This window comes from Dendrobates tinctorius, unplaced genomic scaffold, assembly GCF_039654945.1.
Source record: "Dendrobates tinctorius isolate UK_male_01 unplaced genomic scaffold, ASM3965494v1 ptg000211l, whole genome shotgun sequence".
NCBI classification, from domain to species: Eukaryota; Metazoa; Chordata; class Amphibia; order Anura; family Dendrobatidae; genus Dendrobates; species Dendrobates tinctorius.
The window spans coordinates 10,075,809-10,097,960 of record NW_027361878.1 but is presented as its reverse complement, the minus strand read 5'-3'; the positions used below and the strand labels follow the sequence as shown (position 1 = coordinate 10,097,960).

General features: G+C 44.3%; 1 protein-coding gene across 2 annotated transcripts in view; it reads right to left on the bottom strand.

Moving 5' to 3' along the window:
• HRAS (HRas proto-oncogene, GTPase) overlaps positions 1 to 22,152 on the bottom strand; it is an 88,324-nt gene that overhangs the window by 19,146 nt on the left and 47,026 nt on the right. For both annotated transcript variants that reach the window (XM_073554419.1, XM_073554420.1), the window contains exons 2-4: positions 18,797 to 18,920; positions 15,473 to 15,651; positions 4,288 to 4,447 (exon numbers count right to left, since the gene is read on the bottom strand). In XM_073554419.1, coding sequence (XP_073410520.1) covers positions 4,288 to 4,447; positions 15,473 to 15,651; positions 18,797 to 18,907 — 450 coding nt within the window. In that variant the 5' untranslated portion in view covers positions 18,908 to 18,920. The remainder of the gene's footprint in view (positions 1 to 4,287; positions 4,448 to 15,472; positions 15,652 to 18,796; positions 18,921 to 22,152) is intronic.

The following is a 22,152-nucleotide window of genomic DNA, read 5'->3' as shown; positions in this document are numbered from 1 at the left end:
GATGCCTCCGTTCCCAATAATGCCTTGCGAGACCTTTGATGACATCGCGTCTCGCGATAATGTAGCGGTCTCGCGAGGAATAGGGAACACTATGTTATCGCGAGGCCGCGACATCATCAAAGGTCTCGCAAGGCATTATTGGGAACGGAAGCATCGCTGAGGCCCGCAAAGGCTGCGTGGGATGCCGGAAGGTGAATATAACACCATTTTTTATTTTAATTCTATTATTTACAGGGATATGGTACCCACAGCCCGGAGGACAGTCGCCTCTCCTCCGGACCATGGGTACCATCCACAAACGTTCTGCTTACTTTTTGCATGGTGGGCACAGCCACATGCGGGAAGTAAGCGGAACAATGCAATCCTATGGGTGCGGGATCACCACGATTCCGCAAAATTAATGAGCATGCTGCCTATTTTTCCGCGATGCGATTCCACAGCGGAAAAATCCGCAGCATTAGCACAGCATTGCGGAATCCCATAGGATTGCATGGGATGCTGTTTTTTTTGTGTTTTTGTGGCAAAATCGCGAGTTAAAAAACACAAAAAAAAAGCGACGTGTGAACGCAGATAGTGATGAGCGAGTAAACTTGCTCGGGTTTTCCTGAGCATGCTCGGGTGTCCTCCGAGTATTTTGGCGTGCTCGGAGATGTAGTTTCTGTCGTCTCAGCTGCATGCTGCTGGACAGTCTGAATACATGTGGGGATTCCCTAACAAACAGGCATTCCTCACATGTATTCAGGCTGTCTAGCAGCCGCAAATCATGCAGCTGAGACGACAAACTAAATCTCCGAGCACGCCAAAATACTCGGAGGTCACCCGAGCATGCTTGGGAAAACCCCAGCAACGAGCATACTCACTCATCACTGATCACTATTTAGCGCGAGCATGCTCCGTCGGATAAGGCTCCATCACGAACATGCTCATGTGCCAACAGAGTATCTTCGGCGTTTTAGAATACTCTGCTCGAGTTGCCGCAGATACATGAAGGAATCTCCTGTTCGTTAGGGGTCCTGGTGTGCCGCTATGACACCGATACCCAATGTCCCTGTGCTTATATCAATCCCAGGGGCCACTCGTAGAGACGTTACTCGCCGCTTCAGTTGCCACAGCAAGACACTACCTTTTCCCAAGGTCCCCTTCTCGATGGACAGTATGTTTCCTGGACTTCTAAGATGCTTTCCTCTTGCAGGGGTCACAACGCCTTTAGGACTGTGGAGACTTCACACTAGACCTCAAGCAGCTTGGATTGTCAGCCTCTCCACTCTTCATCCAGACTTGGACCTTGATTTCCAAGGTCTAGTGCGAAGTTTCTCCACAGTCAGTGATGGTTTGGGGAGCCATGTCATTTGCTGGTATAGGAACACTGTGTTTTATCAAGACTAAAGTCAGTGCAGCCGTCTACCAGGAAATAGAGATGTCCACACTGCCAAAAGTACCAATACCTGGTTTACAAACAGCAGTATCACTGTGCTTGATTGGCAGCAAACTCGCCTGACCTTAACCCTATAGAGAATCTATGGGGTATTGTCAAGAGGAAGATGAGAGACACTAGAAACCACAATGCAGACGAGCTGAAGGCTGCTATCAAAGCAACCTGGGCTTCCATAACCCCTCAGCAGTGCCATAGGCTGATCGCCTCCATGCCACGCCGCATTGATGCAGTAATTGATGCCAAAGGAGCCCCGACCAAGTACTGAGGGCATTTACTCAACATACATTTCAGTAGATCAACATTTCAGATAATGATTTTAAAATCATTTTTCAAGCTGGTGTTATAAAGTATTCTAATTTACTGAGATAATGACTTATGGGTTTCATGGGCTGTAAGCCATAATCATCAACATCAACAGAAATAAACACGTGAAATAGATCACTCTGTAATAACTCAATATGAGTTTCACTTTTTGTAATGAAGAACTGAAATAAATTAACTTTTTGATGATATTCTAATTTTGTGAGATGCACCTGTATAATGCTAACCATTAGTGCAATTTATTTTAATTTTACTTCCAGTCATATTCTGTGCAGGGTACAGGATTTGCATACCCATATTCCTCATTTACATTATACATGTGTGGATCTACAAATATTGTTATGCCTTATTTTTCCATCTATCAATATTGGTCATAATTTTGTGGCGTGTGGAGTATAAAAACACTTATTTTTCATATTTGTATTGTATCTACGTGAACGTATAAATATTGGTATCTTTCATCCCCATATACTGCTCTAATGGTGATAAATTATTGACACTTTGTAGAAGTACACAATATATACCTTATAAATATGTTACCATGTGATCGAATATTTATTTTCTCCTGTACATCTTATCTCGCCATCTAGTGGCGTTACTTGATATTACATGGTATCGTGCCCCCTCTCCTTCTCTGTGACTACACGTGAGCTATTGAGAGAGTGCTAAAGACATCGTCAGACACTCCGATACGTCTGGTCTGGTCTCAGGCTCGTGATGTGACGGCCACCCTCAGCTGATTTTTATCCCAGGTAATGACTGATACACTAAATGTACAAGCAGCACACAACACTGCTACACCTGCCCCTGATGAAGCCGCATTGTTAGCGGTGATACGTGGGGGGGGGGGGGGAAATCACCTCTACTGTCCCATATGCATTTTCTGGATTTCCCAGTATGGCATCTTTCACTTACTAATGCTCCTTTCAGGCTGGAGATTTGGTCACCATGCATATGTACACATCTTAGGCATGGTTTTAGCATTATAGATTCTATCTATCCGATATGTCACTTCAATATTTGCTAAATATGTATTTTTAGTTTGCACTTTTTACGTGCATAGATAAACTCTGTATGTGCCGACCAGCATATAAAAGATTATTCTTTATTATTACAAATCATCAATGTTCACGTTACTCTTCCACCTTGTGTGTATAGCTACATTGCAGTTATTACATTGGTGTCGTCCATTTGGGCAGTTAGGGTCAGACCCAAGTCCTACAGTATTTTTGTGCTTTGCATTATGGTAATTCATGGTCTTTTTTTTAACTGTCTTTGTCATGTTTTTAACTGTCTTTTAGCTTTTTACTGTAGTAAAGTCTAATATTTTTAGGTGATCACCTTTGTTTGCATATTTCTTTTTCTTCTTTATATATATTCCTGTCATCTCTGTAACTAGTTCCTTCCCATGCTTAGCTACAACCAATAAATCTGTCCTCTCCCTTACACCTCCCCTCCAACACTATTTACTTCCTATTTCCCTAAACATTCTCCCTCCTGTTCCCTATAGGGCCGCCTTTTCTCCCTCCCAGGGGCCAGCCTTGCAGTTAACACTGCAGGAACCTGACACAAACAACGGCCATAGGGATCAAATACTTTTAATCATATGCACAAATATAACCAGACAAAGTAACTTACATCCTCTTGCTCATCTCAGATATAACCTAGGTCCGGAGCTTCTTTTCTCATGTGCATAGTATGGTTGCGGCAAAATCATGACCTCACAATGCACACTCTAGGCTTGGGACTACGGGCAGCAAATAGGCAGGCGCAGGGACAGGGACATCCTGAGCCTAGTCACGGCCAGTCGTCCCCAAACAGCATGAAGATACCCTGGGGTTCTGTGCATGGCGGCAATAAAAAGTGGTGCCAAGGACCATAAGTGGAACAGTGAGCAGCAGAGGCAAGCAATATGGGGAATATTAGTTTTTTTTATTTTTCATCCCGTCATCTTACATTCATTATGCCCTCAGGTGTCTTTACACCCCAGAGCAAAATAAGGGGCATTCAATTCACGGAGAATAAAATTTGCTGCAAATAAAAGTTCTTGGTAAAATCCACAGATTTGGTGAATTTAAATCCCGGAAGATCCACTCATCTGCGATATCTTTTAGCCTCTCAAAAATCTAAAATTCCCAGTGTCAAAAAAAAAAAAAAAGCCCCTTAAACACTTAGTTGCAATGGGGTCAAAGTCATCTTGGATAGGTTACATATTGAGATTTTGGTTTTGGATTTTATCCCAAGTCATATGACAAGGCTCGTTAGAGGGTCGATACTGACTTTTAGCATTGCCACGTCCTATGGTGGCACTAGAGTTCTAGTCCTCTTCCACTCTGAAGAGAGTTTGCATACTTGTAAATAATCATCCATTATCAAAAGTGATAGAATTGCCATAACAGTATTGTGCACAAAGCTTTTCAGCAATGGGTAAAGCAGCAAAAAAAAAAAAAAAAAAAAAAAATATATATATTTACAGTATACCAGAGTACATTGTATAATCCACAACAAGGCCCATGACATCTTGCACTTACCTGCCTGGTTTTGGCAGATGTTTCAATATAAGGAATGCCATAACTTCTGGCCAAGTCTTGAGCTTGTCGGGTCTCCACAGTTCTAGCTGGGAGGTCACATTTGTTTCCCACTAACACCATTGGAACATCATCAGAGTCCTTTACCCGTTTTATTTGCTCCCTGTATAAAACAAATTGCAAAAGATTAGTGTGGGGCAATTTCACCAGATTCTCCCTCTGATGGCTTTTTTTATTCAACTTGCAATTTACGCTGAGCTAGTGGGAAGAAAAACTACAGTACTGTAAGGTTTCCAATACAGAATATAGCACACAGATGGATTCCGGCTCTTCAATCCATAGCACACAGAGAGAAGTCGCATGGAGTAAGTTATACTAGTAACACTGAGCTGTGTAGATGTAAATTCAGCTCTGGGGCGAGGTAAAAGACTTGTCAGAAAGCTCAAAATGAAATTTGCCATCCTCTGTTAATTTTTTTTGTGTTCTTGATGCCAACTCTGCCCTCCCTTTTATATCAAAAGAAGTTGACCTGTGATTGGTTGCTATGACCAACAGTTTTCCTTGCAACCAATCACTAAGCATCTCTCATTTCACCAGAGCTGGTTAAAAGTAGCTGAGCTGCGATTGGTTGCTATGAGCAAGTTTTCCCACTTGACAACACCTCAGCAGACACTGACATGGTGGGAGAAATCTAGCATCCCTGGGAACATAAGCTCCCAGCCATTGTCTGCCCCCCTGAAAGGAGCAGAGAGCACATGTCAGAAATGAATCCCCACCTCTCTGCCCATATACACATCACACATCCTGCATCCCGTAGGCACATCTTCCCTCTTAAAGGGATCATTGGTATGGAAGTCAGGGCAAATCCATCCAGCGCTTTGGTTCTGACCCCAGGGTCTCTTAAAGGGATCTCCTGTATGGAAGTTAGGGCAAATCCCTAAACACTCTGATTCTGACCCCAGGGTTCTATTAAAGGGATCATTGGTATGGAAGTCACAGCAAATCCATTCAGCCGCTCTGGTTCTGACCCCAGGCTGATGGGATGATGTGGGATATTAGTGGTAGTAGTCCAGTGGCTCTGGCTGATGGGATGATGTGGGATATTAGGGGTAGTAGTCCAGTGGCTCTGGCTGACGGAATGATGTGGGATATTAGTGGTAGTAGTCCAGTGGCTCTGGCTGACGGGATGATGTGGGATATTAGTGGTAGTAGTCCTGTGGCTCTGGCTGATGGGATGATGTGGGATATTATGGGTAGTAGTCCGGTAGCTCTGGCTGACGGGATGATGTGGGATATTAGTGATAGTTGTCCGGAGGCTCTGGCTGACGGAATGATGTGGGATATTAGGGGTAGTAGTCCGGTAGCTTGGCTGACGGGATGATGTGGGATATTATAGTGAATGTGGCTATGCGGAGTGGGCAGGGCTCTACACTCAGCTTTATATAAAAAAATATATATATATATATATATATATATATATATATATATATATATATATATATATATATATATATATATATATATATATATACACACACACAAATTTATAATGAGTATATATATATATATATATATATATATATATATATATATATATATATATATATCATTATAAATTTGTTATAACTAACCGTAGTGAGTTACTATGCCCGTGTTAGTAGAGTATAAAAACCCTCCCTGAGTCAAGCATTATTTTATTTTTTCCACCAGAATGGATGGAGAATTCAAGAAGGATAACATATATTACAGAGTTTCTTATATTCGACTTTGCTATTAAAGTAAAGTTTCTTAAAAGTGCAGTTCCCATTTAAATGTCTGTATTCTGGAGATGGGGACATCACAATGTTACCTGCTCTTGACCCATCCTTTATGAGATGGGGTGGAGAGAGTTTACATCAGACAGCCACTAGTGATGTCCGATATCACTAAGAATCATGCTTCCCTGAATAGCTGATATTGGGGTACCCATTACAGGCACCGTAGAGGTGAAACGTTTTGACAGTTTCATGGATAAGCCATATGTCAATACCTGACATTGCTTCTTGCAAGAGTAAGATTACGTTATAGGAAACTATGATTATCTCATAATCAAATGTTTTCACTTTGCATTGACTTTAAAGGGGTTTTAGGCCACTTTACTAATGAGAAACTATCATTAGGATAGGACATCAGGGTCAGAAACGTAGGGGATCTAACACCAGGCACTGTATGGAGAGCTTTGAGCTCCATACATTGTTTCAAGGAAGTGGTTAGTACTGCAAGCAGACTCCCAGAATAAAAAAAAAAAAAAAAAAAGCTAGAAAAGTCACTAGCACTAAGACATAATTGATTGATCCTTTATTTATAGTGTGGCCCTAGTGTGTATGGCAAATGCAGGTTAAATGACTCAATCTCTTATGCTTCCTAATTGGACAGACATATTTCCAAAATGTAACCTCTTACAGACAGACCCATTTTGGGTCTTTAGGTCCACGCAGTTTTTTTTTTTTTCCATCTTTTCATCACATTCCATGAGCTATAATAAAAATATAACTTTATTCCATCAAGCCTTTTTTTTGCAGAATGAACATTTAATGTCAGTGGCACCATTTTGAGGGTTTTTTTTTTTTTTGTTTGTTTTTTTTTTTTAAGTGGATGAATGAAGATAAATAGTACCGTAATTCTGGATTTGTTTTGTTTTAAAAACACCGTTCACAATTTAGTCTAGTGTGCAACTTTTTTTTTATTTCTATTTATTTTCTCCTGCATAAAAATTTATCAGAGTTTGCAAAACATTTTAGAGGATTTGACTTCATTTCTGTAATAAAAAAAAAAAAAAAAAATCATCATGAAAAATGGTTTCCAAGTCTATTTGCCTGTCTTTAACAGTATTGATATCAGAACACACTCATTTGGAGTACAGATGATAGCAGTAAAAGGGTCAGCCCCTGTGTCGTCCACCGAGTTTTGCTCTAAGGGCTCGTACACTCGACCGATTATGTACACAACTGATATTTGTAGTAGCACTCGTATCAGTAACCACTATCAGAATCGGATCAGCATATTTGGGAAAGCTTTCCTAAGGGAGGGAACGGTCGTACGCACCTGGGTAGTTTTTTTGTGTAAAAGTAGTAAAAAAAAAACAAAAGAAAAAAAAAAAAAAAAAAAACACAGCGCTCACTGTGTGGGTTAAGGATTTTATTTTATAGTACCGTTGCAAAAAATTACAGTGATGCCCATTTTATTTACGGTATTTTATCTACTTTTGCACAAGTAAATCACTTTGAACAAACAAGGTTTTTCAGAACACGATGCAAAAAACAGTAATTAGAACGGTAATTGTGTTTCCAGGAATCCATCCTGACAGCACCATGGAGGACGTCCTAGTTCTTACCCTCAGTGGGACAGGAACAGCGAGCGGTTAAAAGGACCCTCCCCTTACCACCCCTCGTGATTTTCCAAAGTACCACATGTGGATGGATGCAAAGAGACTTTATTAACAATTCTTATACAAATGTTATTTCACATCAGTATGCAAAACACAACTTGCAGTAGGGAGGGAACGAGTAGTGCTGTCAGGATGGATTCCTGGAAACACAATTACCGGTAGGTCTAGTTACGGTTTTCCAGTTCACCATCTGACAGCACCATGGAGAAGTACCAAAGAATGGTAATTTTAGGGCGGGACTACAGCATGTAAAAGGTACGGTCACACTTAGCGATGTACCAGCGATCCCGACCAGCGATATGACGCGGTCCGGATCGCTGGTGCATCGCTAAGTGGTCGCTAGTGAGCTGCCACACAGGCAGATCTCACCAGCGACATCGCAGGGGTTGGGAGTCGCTACTTACCTGTCAGATGAGGCGATCCTGACGTCCTCCCGCCCGCGTCCACGCGTCGCTCGTGGTCACAGCAGGAAGCTGACGACGAGAAACGGTCCTGGACGTTCTCGCACGATCAGCGATAACCAGCGGGGGAGCGGTCGGAGGCAAGTAACACACATAGCGATATCACTAGCAATATCGCTATAACGTCACAAAAACCAGTGACATTATAGTGATATTGCTAGCGATATCGCTTAGTGTGACAGGCCCTTAAGACCTTCCTGCCAAAGGCTAACTCTTCTGACACTACATCTAGCTTGTAATGCCTAGCAAAGTTACTAAGGATTGCCCATGTTGCGGCCCTGCAAATTTGTTCTGCTGAGGCCCCCCCTCTTTCTGCCCATCACGTAGCTATGGCTCGAGTTGAATGGGCTCTAAGACTGTCTGGGGAATCTTTTCCTTGAGCTCTATAGGCTAAGTCTATTGTGGTTTTAATCCACCTTGCAATTGTCACTTTTGCCGCTTTACAGCCCATATTTGGTCTCCCATACTGGATCAACAGATTTTTATCTCGCCTCCAACCCTCGGTTGCTTTTAGATATTTCAGCACTGTCTCTCTGACGTCTAAATTATGATAGACCCCCTCCTTTGGATTTCTGGGGTGTTGGCAGAATGAGGGAAGAACCACCTCTTGGTTTATATTTTTGGAAGATACCACTTTGGGGAGAAAAGTTGGGTCAAGCCGCAGGACTAACCTATCATCAAAAATCTGTAGGTACGGGTCCTGTATAGACAGGGCCTGCATCTCCCCCACCTCTTGGCCGATGTAATGGCTACGAGAAAGGCGGTCTTAAAGGATAGTTTGGCTATATCCATATCTTCTGATAGAAGATACGGGGATTTACACAGCACATTAAGGACCAAGTTAAGGTCCCAGGGTGGAGAGGATTTCCTTACGAGGGGCCTCAATCTCTGTGTGGCTCTAGAAAACCTTGCTACCCAGGGATGGGTGGCTAGGGAGAAATCAAAGAAGACACTAAAGGCCCCGTCACACTAAACGATGTCCCAGCGATCCCACCAACGATCCGACATGATGGGATCGCTGGGACATCGTTAGACAGCCCCAGCGATCAGGACCAGCGACGCTGGTTTCTAATGTAAACGTCGGGTATCCAGGAGCCGCGTGACTCCTGGATACCCGACGTTTACCTTGGAAACCAGCGGGTATCCAGGAGCCGCAGCTCCTGGATACCCGACGTTTACATTAGCAACCAGCGTCACTGATCGCTGGTCTCTCGCTGCCACATGCAGTGATGCGCGCTGGGCAGCAGGAGACCAGCGATCGAAAAACGGCACAGGTCGGTCAAGCATGATCAGCGATAACCGGCAGGGAGGCCGGTCGCTGATCCCCATCAAACTCAGCGATCTCTGATGTGTCACAAAATCAGCGATCTCGTTAGCGAGATCGCTTAGTGTGACGGGGCCTTAAGGGCTGATATCTGTACTTTTAACGTACTAGGCCGAAGACCCCTTCTAAACCCCAGCTGGAAGAAGTCAAGGATTCTGGGAATGTCCGGACTTGACGTATCTATCGGGGCTCCCCCCCCCCCCCCCCCCCGAGAAGGTACAGAACCGCTTCCAGATTTTATTATAAATCGCTGATGTCACCGGCTTCCTACTTGATTGGAGTGTGGCGATAACGTCATCTGAGAGGCCTCTGGATCTCAGGGTTTGGAGCTCAGGATCCAAGCCGATAGCTGCAGTGAGTCCGGATTTGTGTGCAGTACCAGACCCTGGTGTAGCAGATCCTGTCTCTTTGGTAAAAGGCTGGGTCTTTCCACCGCCATTCTGTTCAGAAGGGAGAACCAGCTCCTCTTTGGTCAAAAGGGAACTACGATTGCTGTTTCTCCATTGTCTAGTATCTTCCTGTGTCTCCTCGGAATTAGTGGAGGAGGTGGAAACGCGTACAGGAGCCCTTCTCCCCAGGGCTGTGACAGAGCATCGACTCTCAGCTGCCCCTTTTAGGGGATTTAGCGAATAGAAGGTTCTGACCTTTGCGTTGGTTCTGGAGGCAAAGAGATCCGCCTGCGGTGTTCCCCAACGCTGGCACAGCATGTGGAATATTTCCGGATTTAATTCCCAGTCTGTGGGGTTTATCGATGTCCTGCTTAAGTAATCTGCCAGCTGGTTCCTGACTCCCTCCATGTGAACCGCCGAGATGGACTCAACCGAGTTCTCTGCCCATTTCAAGATCTGATTCGCCAGATGTTGTAATGACGGATGTCTCGGGCCTCCTTGGTGTCTTAGAAGCGCCACAGCGGTCACGTTGTCGGAGAGAACATTCACATGTCTGCCTCTGATCTTTTTCGGGCCTGGTACAGCACCTTCCATATGGCGTATAATTCCTGAAAATTTGATGACCTGGTCATCATTTCTGGGTCCCAATGACCTTGATAGTATTCTCCCTCTGTCTGCCCAATCCAAACTGACTAGCGTCTGTGGTCACTGTGACAGAGAACCCATGGTACCCCCACCTTCAGGTTTTCCGGGTTGGTCCACCATTCCAGTGATTTATTTACTGAATGCGAGTGTCATATTCTTGTCCAATGAAATCTGTCTCCTGTCCCAGGTTCGCAGAACCTGCTCCTGTAACTTCCGTGAGTGGAACGGACTCCACTTCACTGCAGGGATGCAAGCTGTCATTAGGCCCAGTATCTTCATTGCCTCCCTTATGGAACATGGTTTCTTCTTGAACTGACGGACCTTCTCTATTAGGGTGATCTGTCTTTCTTCTGGTAAGAAAGATGTTTGGATGTGGGAATCTAGCATGACTCCTAGAAATTTTATTCTGGGCTGAGGGATTAAATTTGACTTTCCCCAATATATGACCCACCCCAATTCCTGTAACGTGGAGGATGCGAGGTGGCAATCGATTTTTAGCTGCTCTACCGAACCTGCCATTAGTAAAAAATCGTCCAAATATGGTACTATGGTGACGCCGTGGTTTCTCAAGTAAGCGACTACCTCTACCATTAGTTTGGTAAAAATTCTGGGGGCTGAGGCCAGGCCAAAGGGTAGGCAACGGAATTTGAAGTGATGGATTGTATCCTGGTTTCTCAAGGCAAATCTCAAATATTTTTGGTAGGCGGTATGGATTGGGACATGGTAGTATGCATTTTTTAGGTCCAAAAGTGCACATCACCATGTCCCTGTCTATTAGTGGAATTGTAGACTTTATGGATTCCATTTTGAACCTCTTGTAGGCTATCCCATTTGTTCAGGTGTTTGAGATTTATGATCGTTTGAGAGTCTCCTGATGGTTTCTTTACTGAAAAGAGACTCGAATAGTGACCCCTGCCTTTTTCTGGTGTGGGAACTGGGATGACCGCGTTTATCTCTATTAGCTCCTTGATGTCTGTCCACATAGAGGTGGCTAGTGTAGGTTGGGGTCTGGTTACTATGAACCTCTCTGGGGGAAGGCCGGTGAATTCTAGCCTGTAGCCCTGGTTGACTGTACGCAGAATCCAAGGGTTTTGTGATACTTTCTGCCAACCCCCTAGAAATTGTTGTAGCCGACTTCCCACTCTGACGGCGTCACTTTCTTTGTGACCCTGAACCAGAGATAGAGAAGATGGAGTTTTTACCCTTAAGCCCCCGTCACACAGTGATCTTGCTAGCGAGATCGCTGCTGAGTCACAAATTTTGTGACGCAACAGCGATCTCACCAGCGGGATCGCTGTGACACTGCCCCCCCCCCCCTGCCGGTTATCGCTGATCGCCCTGGAATGGCCAGGACATTTTTTGGATCGTTGGTCTCCCGCTGGCCAGCACGCATCGCTGCGTGTAACAGGCGGGAGACCAGCGATCAGCGCGCTGGCAACTAAAGTAAACGTCGCTGCTTAGAAACCTGATGTGTACCTTGGTTACCAGCTCCCTGCACCAGCACGCTGGTAACTAAGGTACACAGTGGGTAACTAAGCGACGTGCGTCGCTTGTTACCCTCCTGTCGCTGGTGCTGATCACTGGTGAAGCTGCCTGTTTGGCAGCTCACCAGCGATCCTGACAAGGTAATATCGTTGTCGGGATCGCTGGTGCATCGCTATGTGTGACGGGGCCCTTACCGCCTTTGGGATAGCTCCATCTCCCTGTCTTCCCTTTCCCTCTGTAATCTGTCCTTTGATTAGGTCGGGACCTACGAAAGGGCTGGTATTTCTTTGTTTTTTCCTCGGGGAACCCTTTTTTTTGTTATCTGAGGATTTTTCTAGTATGTCATCTAGAATGGGCCCAAACACTTTACCCCCCGGAAAAAGGAATGGCATAGAGTTTGTTTTTGGACTGGGTAACCCCAGACTAAGTCTTTAGCCAGATTGCTTTTCTGGCTGCATTAGATAAACAATCGCTCCTGGCACGAATCGTACGGACTCCGCCGATGCATCTGCCATGAATCCCGTTGCGAGCTTCAGTAATGGCAGGGACTTGAGTATAATATCTCTGGGGGGGGGTTTTGCTTTGAGATGTTCCTCTAAATCATCCACCCATAAATGCATTGACCGGACCACCGACGTCGCTGCAATGTTGGCCCGGATGATGGCTGCCAAAGACTCCCAGGATCTTTTTAGGAGACCATCTGCGTTACGGTCCTTTGGTTCCTTCAGCCTAGAGGAGTCCTCAAACGGGATTGCAGTCTTCTTTGCCACTTTGGCCAAAAGGTACATTTATTTTGGGCGTTTCATTGCAAGTTTTTATATCCTTTGGATTGAAGGGTAGACGGCGCATGAAATCTCTTGGAACCACCAGTCTCTTTTCCACATCCTCCCACTCTTCTAGGATCATGGATCGGATGTGGCTATTTACTGGGAACACACTAGTGACCTGGGTACGTAGGCCCCCAAACATTTCATCCTGGATGGATACTTCTTCCGGGGTGTCCAGTAACTCAGGGTTCCCCAACTCCAGTCATCAAGGCCCTCAAACAGATCATATTTTCAGGATTTCCTGTTATGAATGAGTCACCGTAGGAGGCAAAAACAGAAATACTAGCAAAGTCCAGAAAACCAGAGAAGTTGGCAGCTATCGGATTGCAGACCCCTGAACCTATCAACAACAACTAGCAGTAGCCGTGGGGGGGTTCCTATGGTGCCCTAGACCCCTCGATCACAGCCGGAGAACTAAATAGCCTAAAGACAGAAAGGGAAATCTAAACTGCCCCAGAGCAGACCCCAAAGCAATAGGCAGCCCCCAACATTTAATGACGGTGAAGCAAGATGAAAAAACTCTCACACAGATAGAAAGATAGGCTGAGCAAATGATGGGGCCCAAGCTAACTAAATAGGACAGGATAGAAAGGCTGCTGTCTGCAATCCGCCAAAAACCCTATCAAAACAAGAGCCTACAGACTGATAGGGAAAAAAGCCCTGAAGACGCTAGGCTTCAAAAAGACTATATCAGTACTCAGTTATTTTCTGAAGACAGAGCAAAAAGGAATTTAGCTCAACCAGCAGGGAATGGCAGAAATCCAGAAAAACAAAGCAAAACAAAACCAAAACACAAATGCAAAAAGTAGAGCAGAAAACTTAGCTTTTGAGGAGCAGGAATCAGACTGGTCTCCTAGAATCCCTCAGAGAAATCACCCGCAAGGCAGAAGGGCGTCGGCTGCCTTATATCCAGTCAGCAATTTCAGTCACCCAGTCATCATCATTCTGCTCAGGTGCTTGGTAATCAGACTCACTACCTTCCTTCACCAGAAGAGGGAGTTCATCAGACCTCAATGGTGAAGGGGAAAATGAACTCACAACAATTTCCTTTGTATTGCACAGGTGAAGCAATTATCACCTGAGCAATACTAAGGAAATCCTGAAAACATGACCTGTTGGTGGGCCTTGAGGACTGGAGTTGGGGAACCCTGCTGTAACTGCATCGTGTCACGTACTGCCTGCAGGAGCTCATCGTTGTCTGCTGACGAGAAGCTGTATCTTTTCCCTCTCCCCATCGGATCTTCTTTTTCTTCCTGATCCAAATATTCCGAGCCGTCCTCATCCAAGGAAGGACTGGATTCCCTAAGCCTTTTCCGTGGCCTCTGGGTTTCTAGCTGGCTGGTCTGAGGGAGGTTTAGGCCTGCTATGGAGGCCTGCACTTCCGGCCTTATCATTGACCTCATATTGGTCATTGTGATGTCTGCTCCTCTCCGACGATTTTAAAGGCACAGGCTTTACAGAGCGGTTTCCGCCAGCTTTCTGGCAGTTTTGTGGCACAAATGGGACATTTAGGCTTTGCGGGCTTCTTTTTCTCCCCTGACAGGGTGGATGACTCCCCCTATAAACACAGAGAGATCCTGGTATTGTCTCAGTGTGTGTAGGGTATGTAATGTGGCTTTGTGGTACAGCTTTGTTCGCAGCCCACTCATGTGCCCCTGGCTCAGCTCTGGTCCCTCAGGCTTGGCTGTGTCCTCCATCCCCAGATTGCACACTAACCGGGATTGTTCCTATTCAGGATGGCCGCCGGTGGGTTCTGAGCCCTCCCCCCTTTTATCCAAACTGGTTGATCCAGCTCCTCCTCGACCGCACCTCGCACAGCATGGCTATGCTAAAGGGCCTTTCCTGGCGCCCGCGCCGCCGCTGGGTTCTGCCCGAATGATCCTGCTTCCTGGTTGAGTGACGCGGGCCCCCCCCCCCCCATCACCCGCGCCCGGAAATGACGCGGCCGCTGCATCCGGACGCGGCCCCATGGATTCTGGACTGCCGGCCTCCCGTCAGCTGACGCTGCCGCCCCCGGGCCTCGCATCTCTCGGCAGCGACGGCCCGCTCCTTCAGTGATGCGGGCGCTGCCCGCGGCCCGGATCTTCCTCGACGGTTGTGGGAGATTGGGGCCTCCCAGAGACCTGGCGCGCAGCCAGAGATCCCCCTGGAGATGGAAGCGGAGTGGAACCCAGGAGCAGCGCTACACTGGGGCTGGCTGAGGGACCCCACATCGCAGGTATCAGCCGCAGATTTCTTGCGATGGGGAAGGGAAAGGCTAGCCCCCCCCGATCCCCATCATCGGCTCAGCACCACCGGATACGCTCGCCGGTCCTATCCTCAGTGGGACAGGAAAAACACTGAGGGGTGGTAAGGGGAGGGTCCTTTTAACAGCTCGTTGTTCCTGTCCCACTGAGGGTAAGAAGGATGTCCTCCATGGTGCTGTCAGGTGGTGAACTGGAAATTATAACTTTGCTTTTCCCCTTAGCGTCTTATAAGGGCTTGTTCTTTTGTGTCATTCACCATGTGGGATAAATAATGATATAGTTTTATAGTAACAGTTGTTACGGATGCAGCAAAATCAAAACATGTATGTTTTTGGAGTCAATTACTTTGTGATCGATAATAAGGGTCACTTATTGGTCACACACCTGTATTGGTGAATATCCTCAAAAGACTTTGTGTTGTTAATGGCAAATACACATAAAAACCCCTCTCCTGTTCTCATGTACTGGTCTCTCATTGCACTGTATTCCTCTTGACCTGCAGTGTCCAAGATGTCCAACAAGCAAGTCTCTCCATCTATGACAACTTGTTTCCTATAGGAATCCTGAACAAAAAATAAAAAAAAATATAATTGGAAAAAAAAAGAAATACAGGCAAGTTAAAAGCAGGAGCATTCACTCAGGCAGTTTTTGGTTCCTATTCCAGTTCTGCATCCAATTTTGATCAGTTTTCAGACAGTGAGCTCCTTTTGACCATCAGTGTATTAGTGAAAACGACAATGAAACGGTCCAGAAGGCATCCTGCACTGTTTTTGTTTTTTTCTTCCACTGACCCACAGGCTTAAATTGGCAATTTTGAGCCAAGAACGAAACCACGACATATGTTTATTTTTTTAGTTTATTTTGTGAAAAAGAAAAAACATCTATATATAAAATTATATATAAAACATCTATTTTATATATTTTCTTTCACAAAATAAACTAAAAATATATACACACTATACACACACACACACACACACTAGAAAGCTATTATAATAGATTTTACATACATTTTTAATATATATAACGTACAATAAGTTGTATTATGGTACATAAAATATATATTGCACACACAAATGTATAAAAAATATGTAATATACATTTATTTTAATATATTAAAATATATGTTAAAATAAATTTATATATTAACAAATATATTTTAATATATTAAAATAAAAAATGTATATTAAATATACAATGTAACCCAAGTTAGTATTTAGAGTGGATCAACATTTGTTATCACAGAATGCAAAGAAATTCGTTAGCTTTGATTTAGCTTTGCAATCATCACACCTAAGGGGAAAAAAAAAAAATAGGGGTTAATGTTCTGTAACTAAACACAATAACTTTTACACTTTTTTTTTTTTTTTTTTTTTTTTTTTTAACTCCTCATTATGTTGGTAAAGTACTACAAAGTACAGGATGCAGCCCAGCTGGATAAGTGACCCTGCCTTAGAATTAAGCATTTAGTAAAATACACCAGCAGAGAACATACTTTGTGGAGCACAGAGACATCTTGTGGCAATTTCAAGAATTGCATGAAGGTATGACTGACACTGAAGCAATTACTCAGACACTAACCTTTTATCCTTGGGGCATTACTACCTCCCAAAATAGCAACTGGTCATTAAAGGGGGGGGGGGTGTCTATAAAGCATATATATTCCTCCAGGGTCTCTGGTTTCCTCCAAATACATAGCAATAGGGAATTTGGATTGTGGAGACAGCGATGGCAGTATCTGTAAAGCATTTCCAGCCATGGCACCATTTTTAAAGGAAAACTAACAACTATTTAAAAAGGAATCTGTCAGTAGGATCAACCCTCCTAAGTTGTCTATATGGGCATGTAGGTCATAGGAAGCTGACAAAATGATGCCTTGATATCTGCGATCTGACATCTTACTCCAAAGAAACCCACATCTTTGTAAATATGTAAATGAGCTGTTCAGATCTCCCTGAGAATCTGCCTCCATAAATTCTTATAAATGTAAGGCGGCGTTACCAGTGTGAGACATGTAGATCAGGACAGTGGACTGTCAGTCGTTACATGTCTCATACTGGTATCTCTCCCTTTCATTTATAATCAACTCTGGAGGCAGATTCTTAGGGAGATCCATGTCTGGCCCATAGATCTTAACATCTCATTTACATATTAAGAAAAATGTGGATTTCTCTGGACATGTGAGGTCACTGATGTAGCCCTGTAAACGGACTAATAAGCACTGGCATAGCTGTGGGGTGTCTCTGCTGCAGGCGCCAACAAGGAACGTTGCCTAGTACAAAGGGTTTAGAAACTCAGTGAAAGAAAAGTATTGAACCTCTTGTGCTAAGTAAAGGAAAAACTTGCTACAGTTCTGCAGTGGAGAGGCGGAAAGGAGCACAAGGAGATTTGACAGGTAAAGTAATGCTTATTCTGTTATTTTAATTCATTTTAGGCCGGATCTGCTGCAGCAACATTTGTAGATGTATCTGGCGAGTTACTGCTCTCTGCTTTCTTCATCAACCTTTTAATGCAACATCACAAAAACCTTCTGTCTGGAGAGAACAGTGCCTGGGTTTTCACTTACATGCTCCAAAAACTATATGAAGCGTTTGAGTTTCCCTTTTTGGAACCTCTGGTGCAGTGTGAGGAGTGTAAAAAAAAAAAAAAGAAAAAAAAAAAAAGGTCACTTTTTTCAGTACTGGGGAATGTCCCGTTAAATCTGCAATAAAGTTTTCGTATATTTTTTAATCCCAATAATGGCTGGATTCTCCCTATTTTCTACGTCCTTGTTTCCACAAAGCAGTTTTTTGTTTTTTTTTTTATTGTACAAGCCGAGGATTGCAGGCAACTTCAACTTGGGCACGTTGGATCACAATTTCTTCCTTGTAGCAGGGCAGGGCTGACCAACATTCAACCGAAGTTTTCTCATATCCAACCTTTACTTGCTCCATTTGTGCATGCGCTCAGAAAAACTAGACGGCCTGTCATTGTATGGTTTATGTTGCGCTGCTATGCAATCAGGTTTGCTCTTTTTAGAAGTCTGTCCTCCCTTTCTCCCTGTAGCCCAGCTCTTTTATCTGCTGTGCCAGCGTTCGTCAGCCATATTAGTCTGAGGATCATCTCTATACACCTGAACTTCAGATTTGGTTTTTTAGCTACTGCAATGGTGTATAATACAACAATTCAGCTTGAAAATAAGCCACCTTCTGGAACCTTCATACGTGCCTCTGCAGTCGAGTTGAAGCTATCTGATGAAATCACTGTGCGAGTACTGGCTCAATACAGACATCCATAGAAACGCTGTCTTAAGAGCTCGACTCTCAAAGACTAGTTATGGAGTCAGAACAAAGCCCTTCTCGTATAGGAACACGATAAATAACTCTTGAGTCAACAGGGATACAACAACCAGAAGTTGAAGTCACAGTATTAAATCTGAGACCTCTCGAGTTGACCTTTTGTAATAAATTGATGCAAAAAGAAAACAATGTATATTGTATATGTACATACCCCCGGCCAGTGGGCGTAGCCCCTCTCCATACACTTATATTGAGCAAAGGACATGCACCGACCAGTGCCTCACTCCATACAAGCGCATGCCTTGGGATGGGGGTGAGAATCCTAATGTTTTTGATAATAAAATGTCAGATTCATTTATATTCCATTGTGAGGACTAGTAGAACAAAATTGAATGTAGTGATCAGAATTTGGCAAATGTTTTAGACCTACCTCAATAGTTGGGTCATACTCATCAACAAAGTGGTTCTGTATAAGCTGAATGGTTAAGGCACTTTTCCCCACGCCTCCTGCTCCCACCACCACCAGCTTGTACTCGGTCATTGTCTAGAACCCCCTGTAGAAAGTTAGACAAAAACATTAACAAGTATTCTGTTATACACATCTTCCAAACATTGACCAAGCTTTTCTGTACCCAGGCTTGTACTGTACATAAAACAGTTGTAACCCTTCATACATATCCAAATGTATAGATCGTATAGGACTGGGGACAGTTAGGCTGGTTTTACACTTACCACATTTTTTGGCGGCCCGCATCGCCGCAATAACGGGACGCAAAACATCTTGCGGTTCGCCGTTTTTTGTTTCAATACTATGGAAATAAAGGCGTTCTGCAAAACCGGAGATCACAGTGTGCCACCAAAATAAACTTCTGTTTGTTTTTGCGGCCCCATTGTTTTTCAATGTGGGCCGTGTCCGAGCAAGCTCGATCTTTTATCACGGCCGCAAATACGGCCCCCACGGTCGTACGGCACGCCATGGAATTTTTGCGGGACGATTTTACGGTCCCATAGGAATCTATTGGGGCTGCAAAATCGGCCCGCAAAAACACAATAAGTGTAAAAGCAGCCTTTAAAGGAATTGTCAGCAGGTTTTTGCCATGTAATCTGACAGCAGCAAGATGTAGAAGCCGAGACCCCGACTCCATCAGTGTATCATTTTCTGAGCTGCATGCTGTCATTTTGATTCAATTACAGTTTTCTCTGCTGAAGATCTAGCAAAACTCAAGAATGCTGAGCCCTGAATAACCCCGCCCACAACAGTGATTGGCAGATTTGGTACTGTGCATAGGCAGAAAAGTGCTACTCAGTCCTGGAAGAGTGGTTGGACCAAGAGGCATGAGAAACCTAGTCTGTAATGATAATCTCCTGCTGATAAAACACTTTATTGAAACAGAAAGCTGCTAAGCAAATGACATCGCTGGAATCTGGCAATCAGCCCCTACATCGTGCTGCGCTCAGTTTTTATAGCAAAAGCCTGCTGACAGATTCCCAATAAGTGCATTTAAGTTTCTAACAGCAAACATAGAATATTGTGTCCAGTTTTGGGCACCACATTTTAAAAAAGACATCAACAAACTGGAGCAAGTTCAGAAAAGAGCGACCAGAATGGTGACCGGTCTGCAAACCCTGTCTTATGAGGAAAGGTTGCAGGATTTGGGAATGTTTAGTTTGCAAAAGAGAAGACTGAGAGGAGACTTAATAGCTGTCTACAAATATCTAAAGGGCTGTCACATTGTAGAAGGATCAACTTTATTCTCATTTGCACAAGGAAAGACTAGAAGCAATGGGATGAAACTGAATGGGAAGAGACACAGATTAGATATTAGAAAAAACTTTTTGACAGTTAGAGTGATCAATGAGTGGAACAGGCTGCCACGAGAAGTGGTGAGTTCTCCTTCAATGGAAGTCTTCAAACAGAGGCTGGACAGACATCTGACTGGGATGATTTAGCGAATCCTGCTTTGAGCAGGGGGTTGGACCAGATGGCCCAGGAGGTCCCTTCCAACTCTACGATTCTATGATTCTATGATTCTATAACACAGGGTGATCCAATACTATTATAGGAATGCAATTAGACTGCACATGAATAATAACTAAAGATTAATGGATAACCATACTTAAATCTGTGTCCTCCCCTCAATAGGAATACCCTTTTACAGAAATGTTTCTATTGGTTAAATGCACATTACCTTAATATACAAATGGTAAAAATAAGTGACGTCACAAACATGCACAGAATGACAAATCAATGTACCATTCTGGTAAACTACATTTCTCCAGTATGGGAAATTACAGCAAATATCATTAACGTCATCTAAATCCCTTCCTTTACAAGTTAGAATTGAAATGCAAATACACTTAAGGCTGTGTGCCCACGTAGCGATTTTTAAGCGTTTTTGCTGCGATTTTCGGCGCGAAAACATTTAAAAATCGTGTACAGAAGGCCCCCCATGCATTCCTATGGCATTCCGCACATGCTGTGCTAATGCTGCGCTTTTTTCCGCGGCGGAATCGCATCACGGGAAAAAAAAAAAAAAAAAAAAAAAAAAAAAAAAATCGCAGCATGCTCATTCTTTTGTGCGGAATCACAAAGAATTGCAGCGATTCCGCACCCATAGGAATGTATGAGAATCGCTTACTTCCCGCATGTGGCTATGCCCACCATGCGGGAGTTAAGCGTCTCATGTGCGGTTGGTACCCACGGTGTGGAGGAGAGGAGACCGTCCTCCAGGCCCTGGGTACTATACCCCTGTAAAAAAAATAAAAAATAAAACAATCGGGGTATATTTACCTTCCAACGTCCGGTGCTGCCATCCCGGGCCTCAGCATTCCCAGTAATGCCTTGCGGCAAGGTCCTGTAATGACGTGGTCTCGCGAGATCGCTATAGTAACGCGAGACCAACGTCATCACAGGTCTTGCAAGGCATCGCTGGGAACGCTGAGGCCCGGGATGGCTGCGCCGGACGGTAAATGTACCCGATTTTTTATTTTTTTATTATTTTTTACATGACGTTGGTATTGTCAAGTATTTACCTCGTAAGGGGATATCAAGCGTCTTGACTTACCCCCAAAAACCCCACCGTGACCATAAAATGACCACCCCCACCTCGGCGCCAACTAATACACAGACACCGGTATTTCTTTTGGAATTTTATGGCCACAGCAGCCTTTTATTATAAAATAAACAAACAAACACTGTATCATAAACAACATGAGTACAATGAATTTAACCCTGGAAGGAGAAGTCCTTGAAGCCACAAGATCGTGGTGAAATAGTCCAAATATCGTGGACAACCCCCGACCATTTGCTCCCAGCCGTTACCCCACAGGCTCGGGAGCACCAGCACACCAATAGATGTTGTCCACAAACTCCTTGGGGATCCGCCCTCTTCCGACGGAAAACTCCCCATCCACCTTTCACCAGATCACGACCAGCATACCTTTAAACGAAGGAGACCCTATCCAGAGAGTCTCCAAAACCAAATTTCCATCGACTTCAAGACTCCCCCTCCCCCAAAACCGCCACAACGAGGGGCCTTTGAACACCTCAATGACCCGAGACCCCCACAACCCACCAAGCGACAGCCTTCTCTATACCCTCCTGAAGGGCAAGGGCCCAAATATCGGAACCCACTGCATTCAAGTGAATCCCGTCCGCCAACCAGTAATCGCCCTCACCCTTCTCCAAATCAAAATGTCGCACGGCAACTCCCCCGTTTTTAACTATAAAAGCGGACACCGCTCTGTTAACCTTGATCCTGGCCCAGTTGACCTTCTCCAACGATC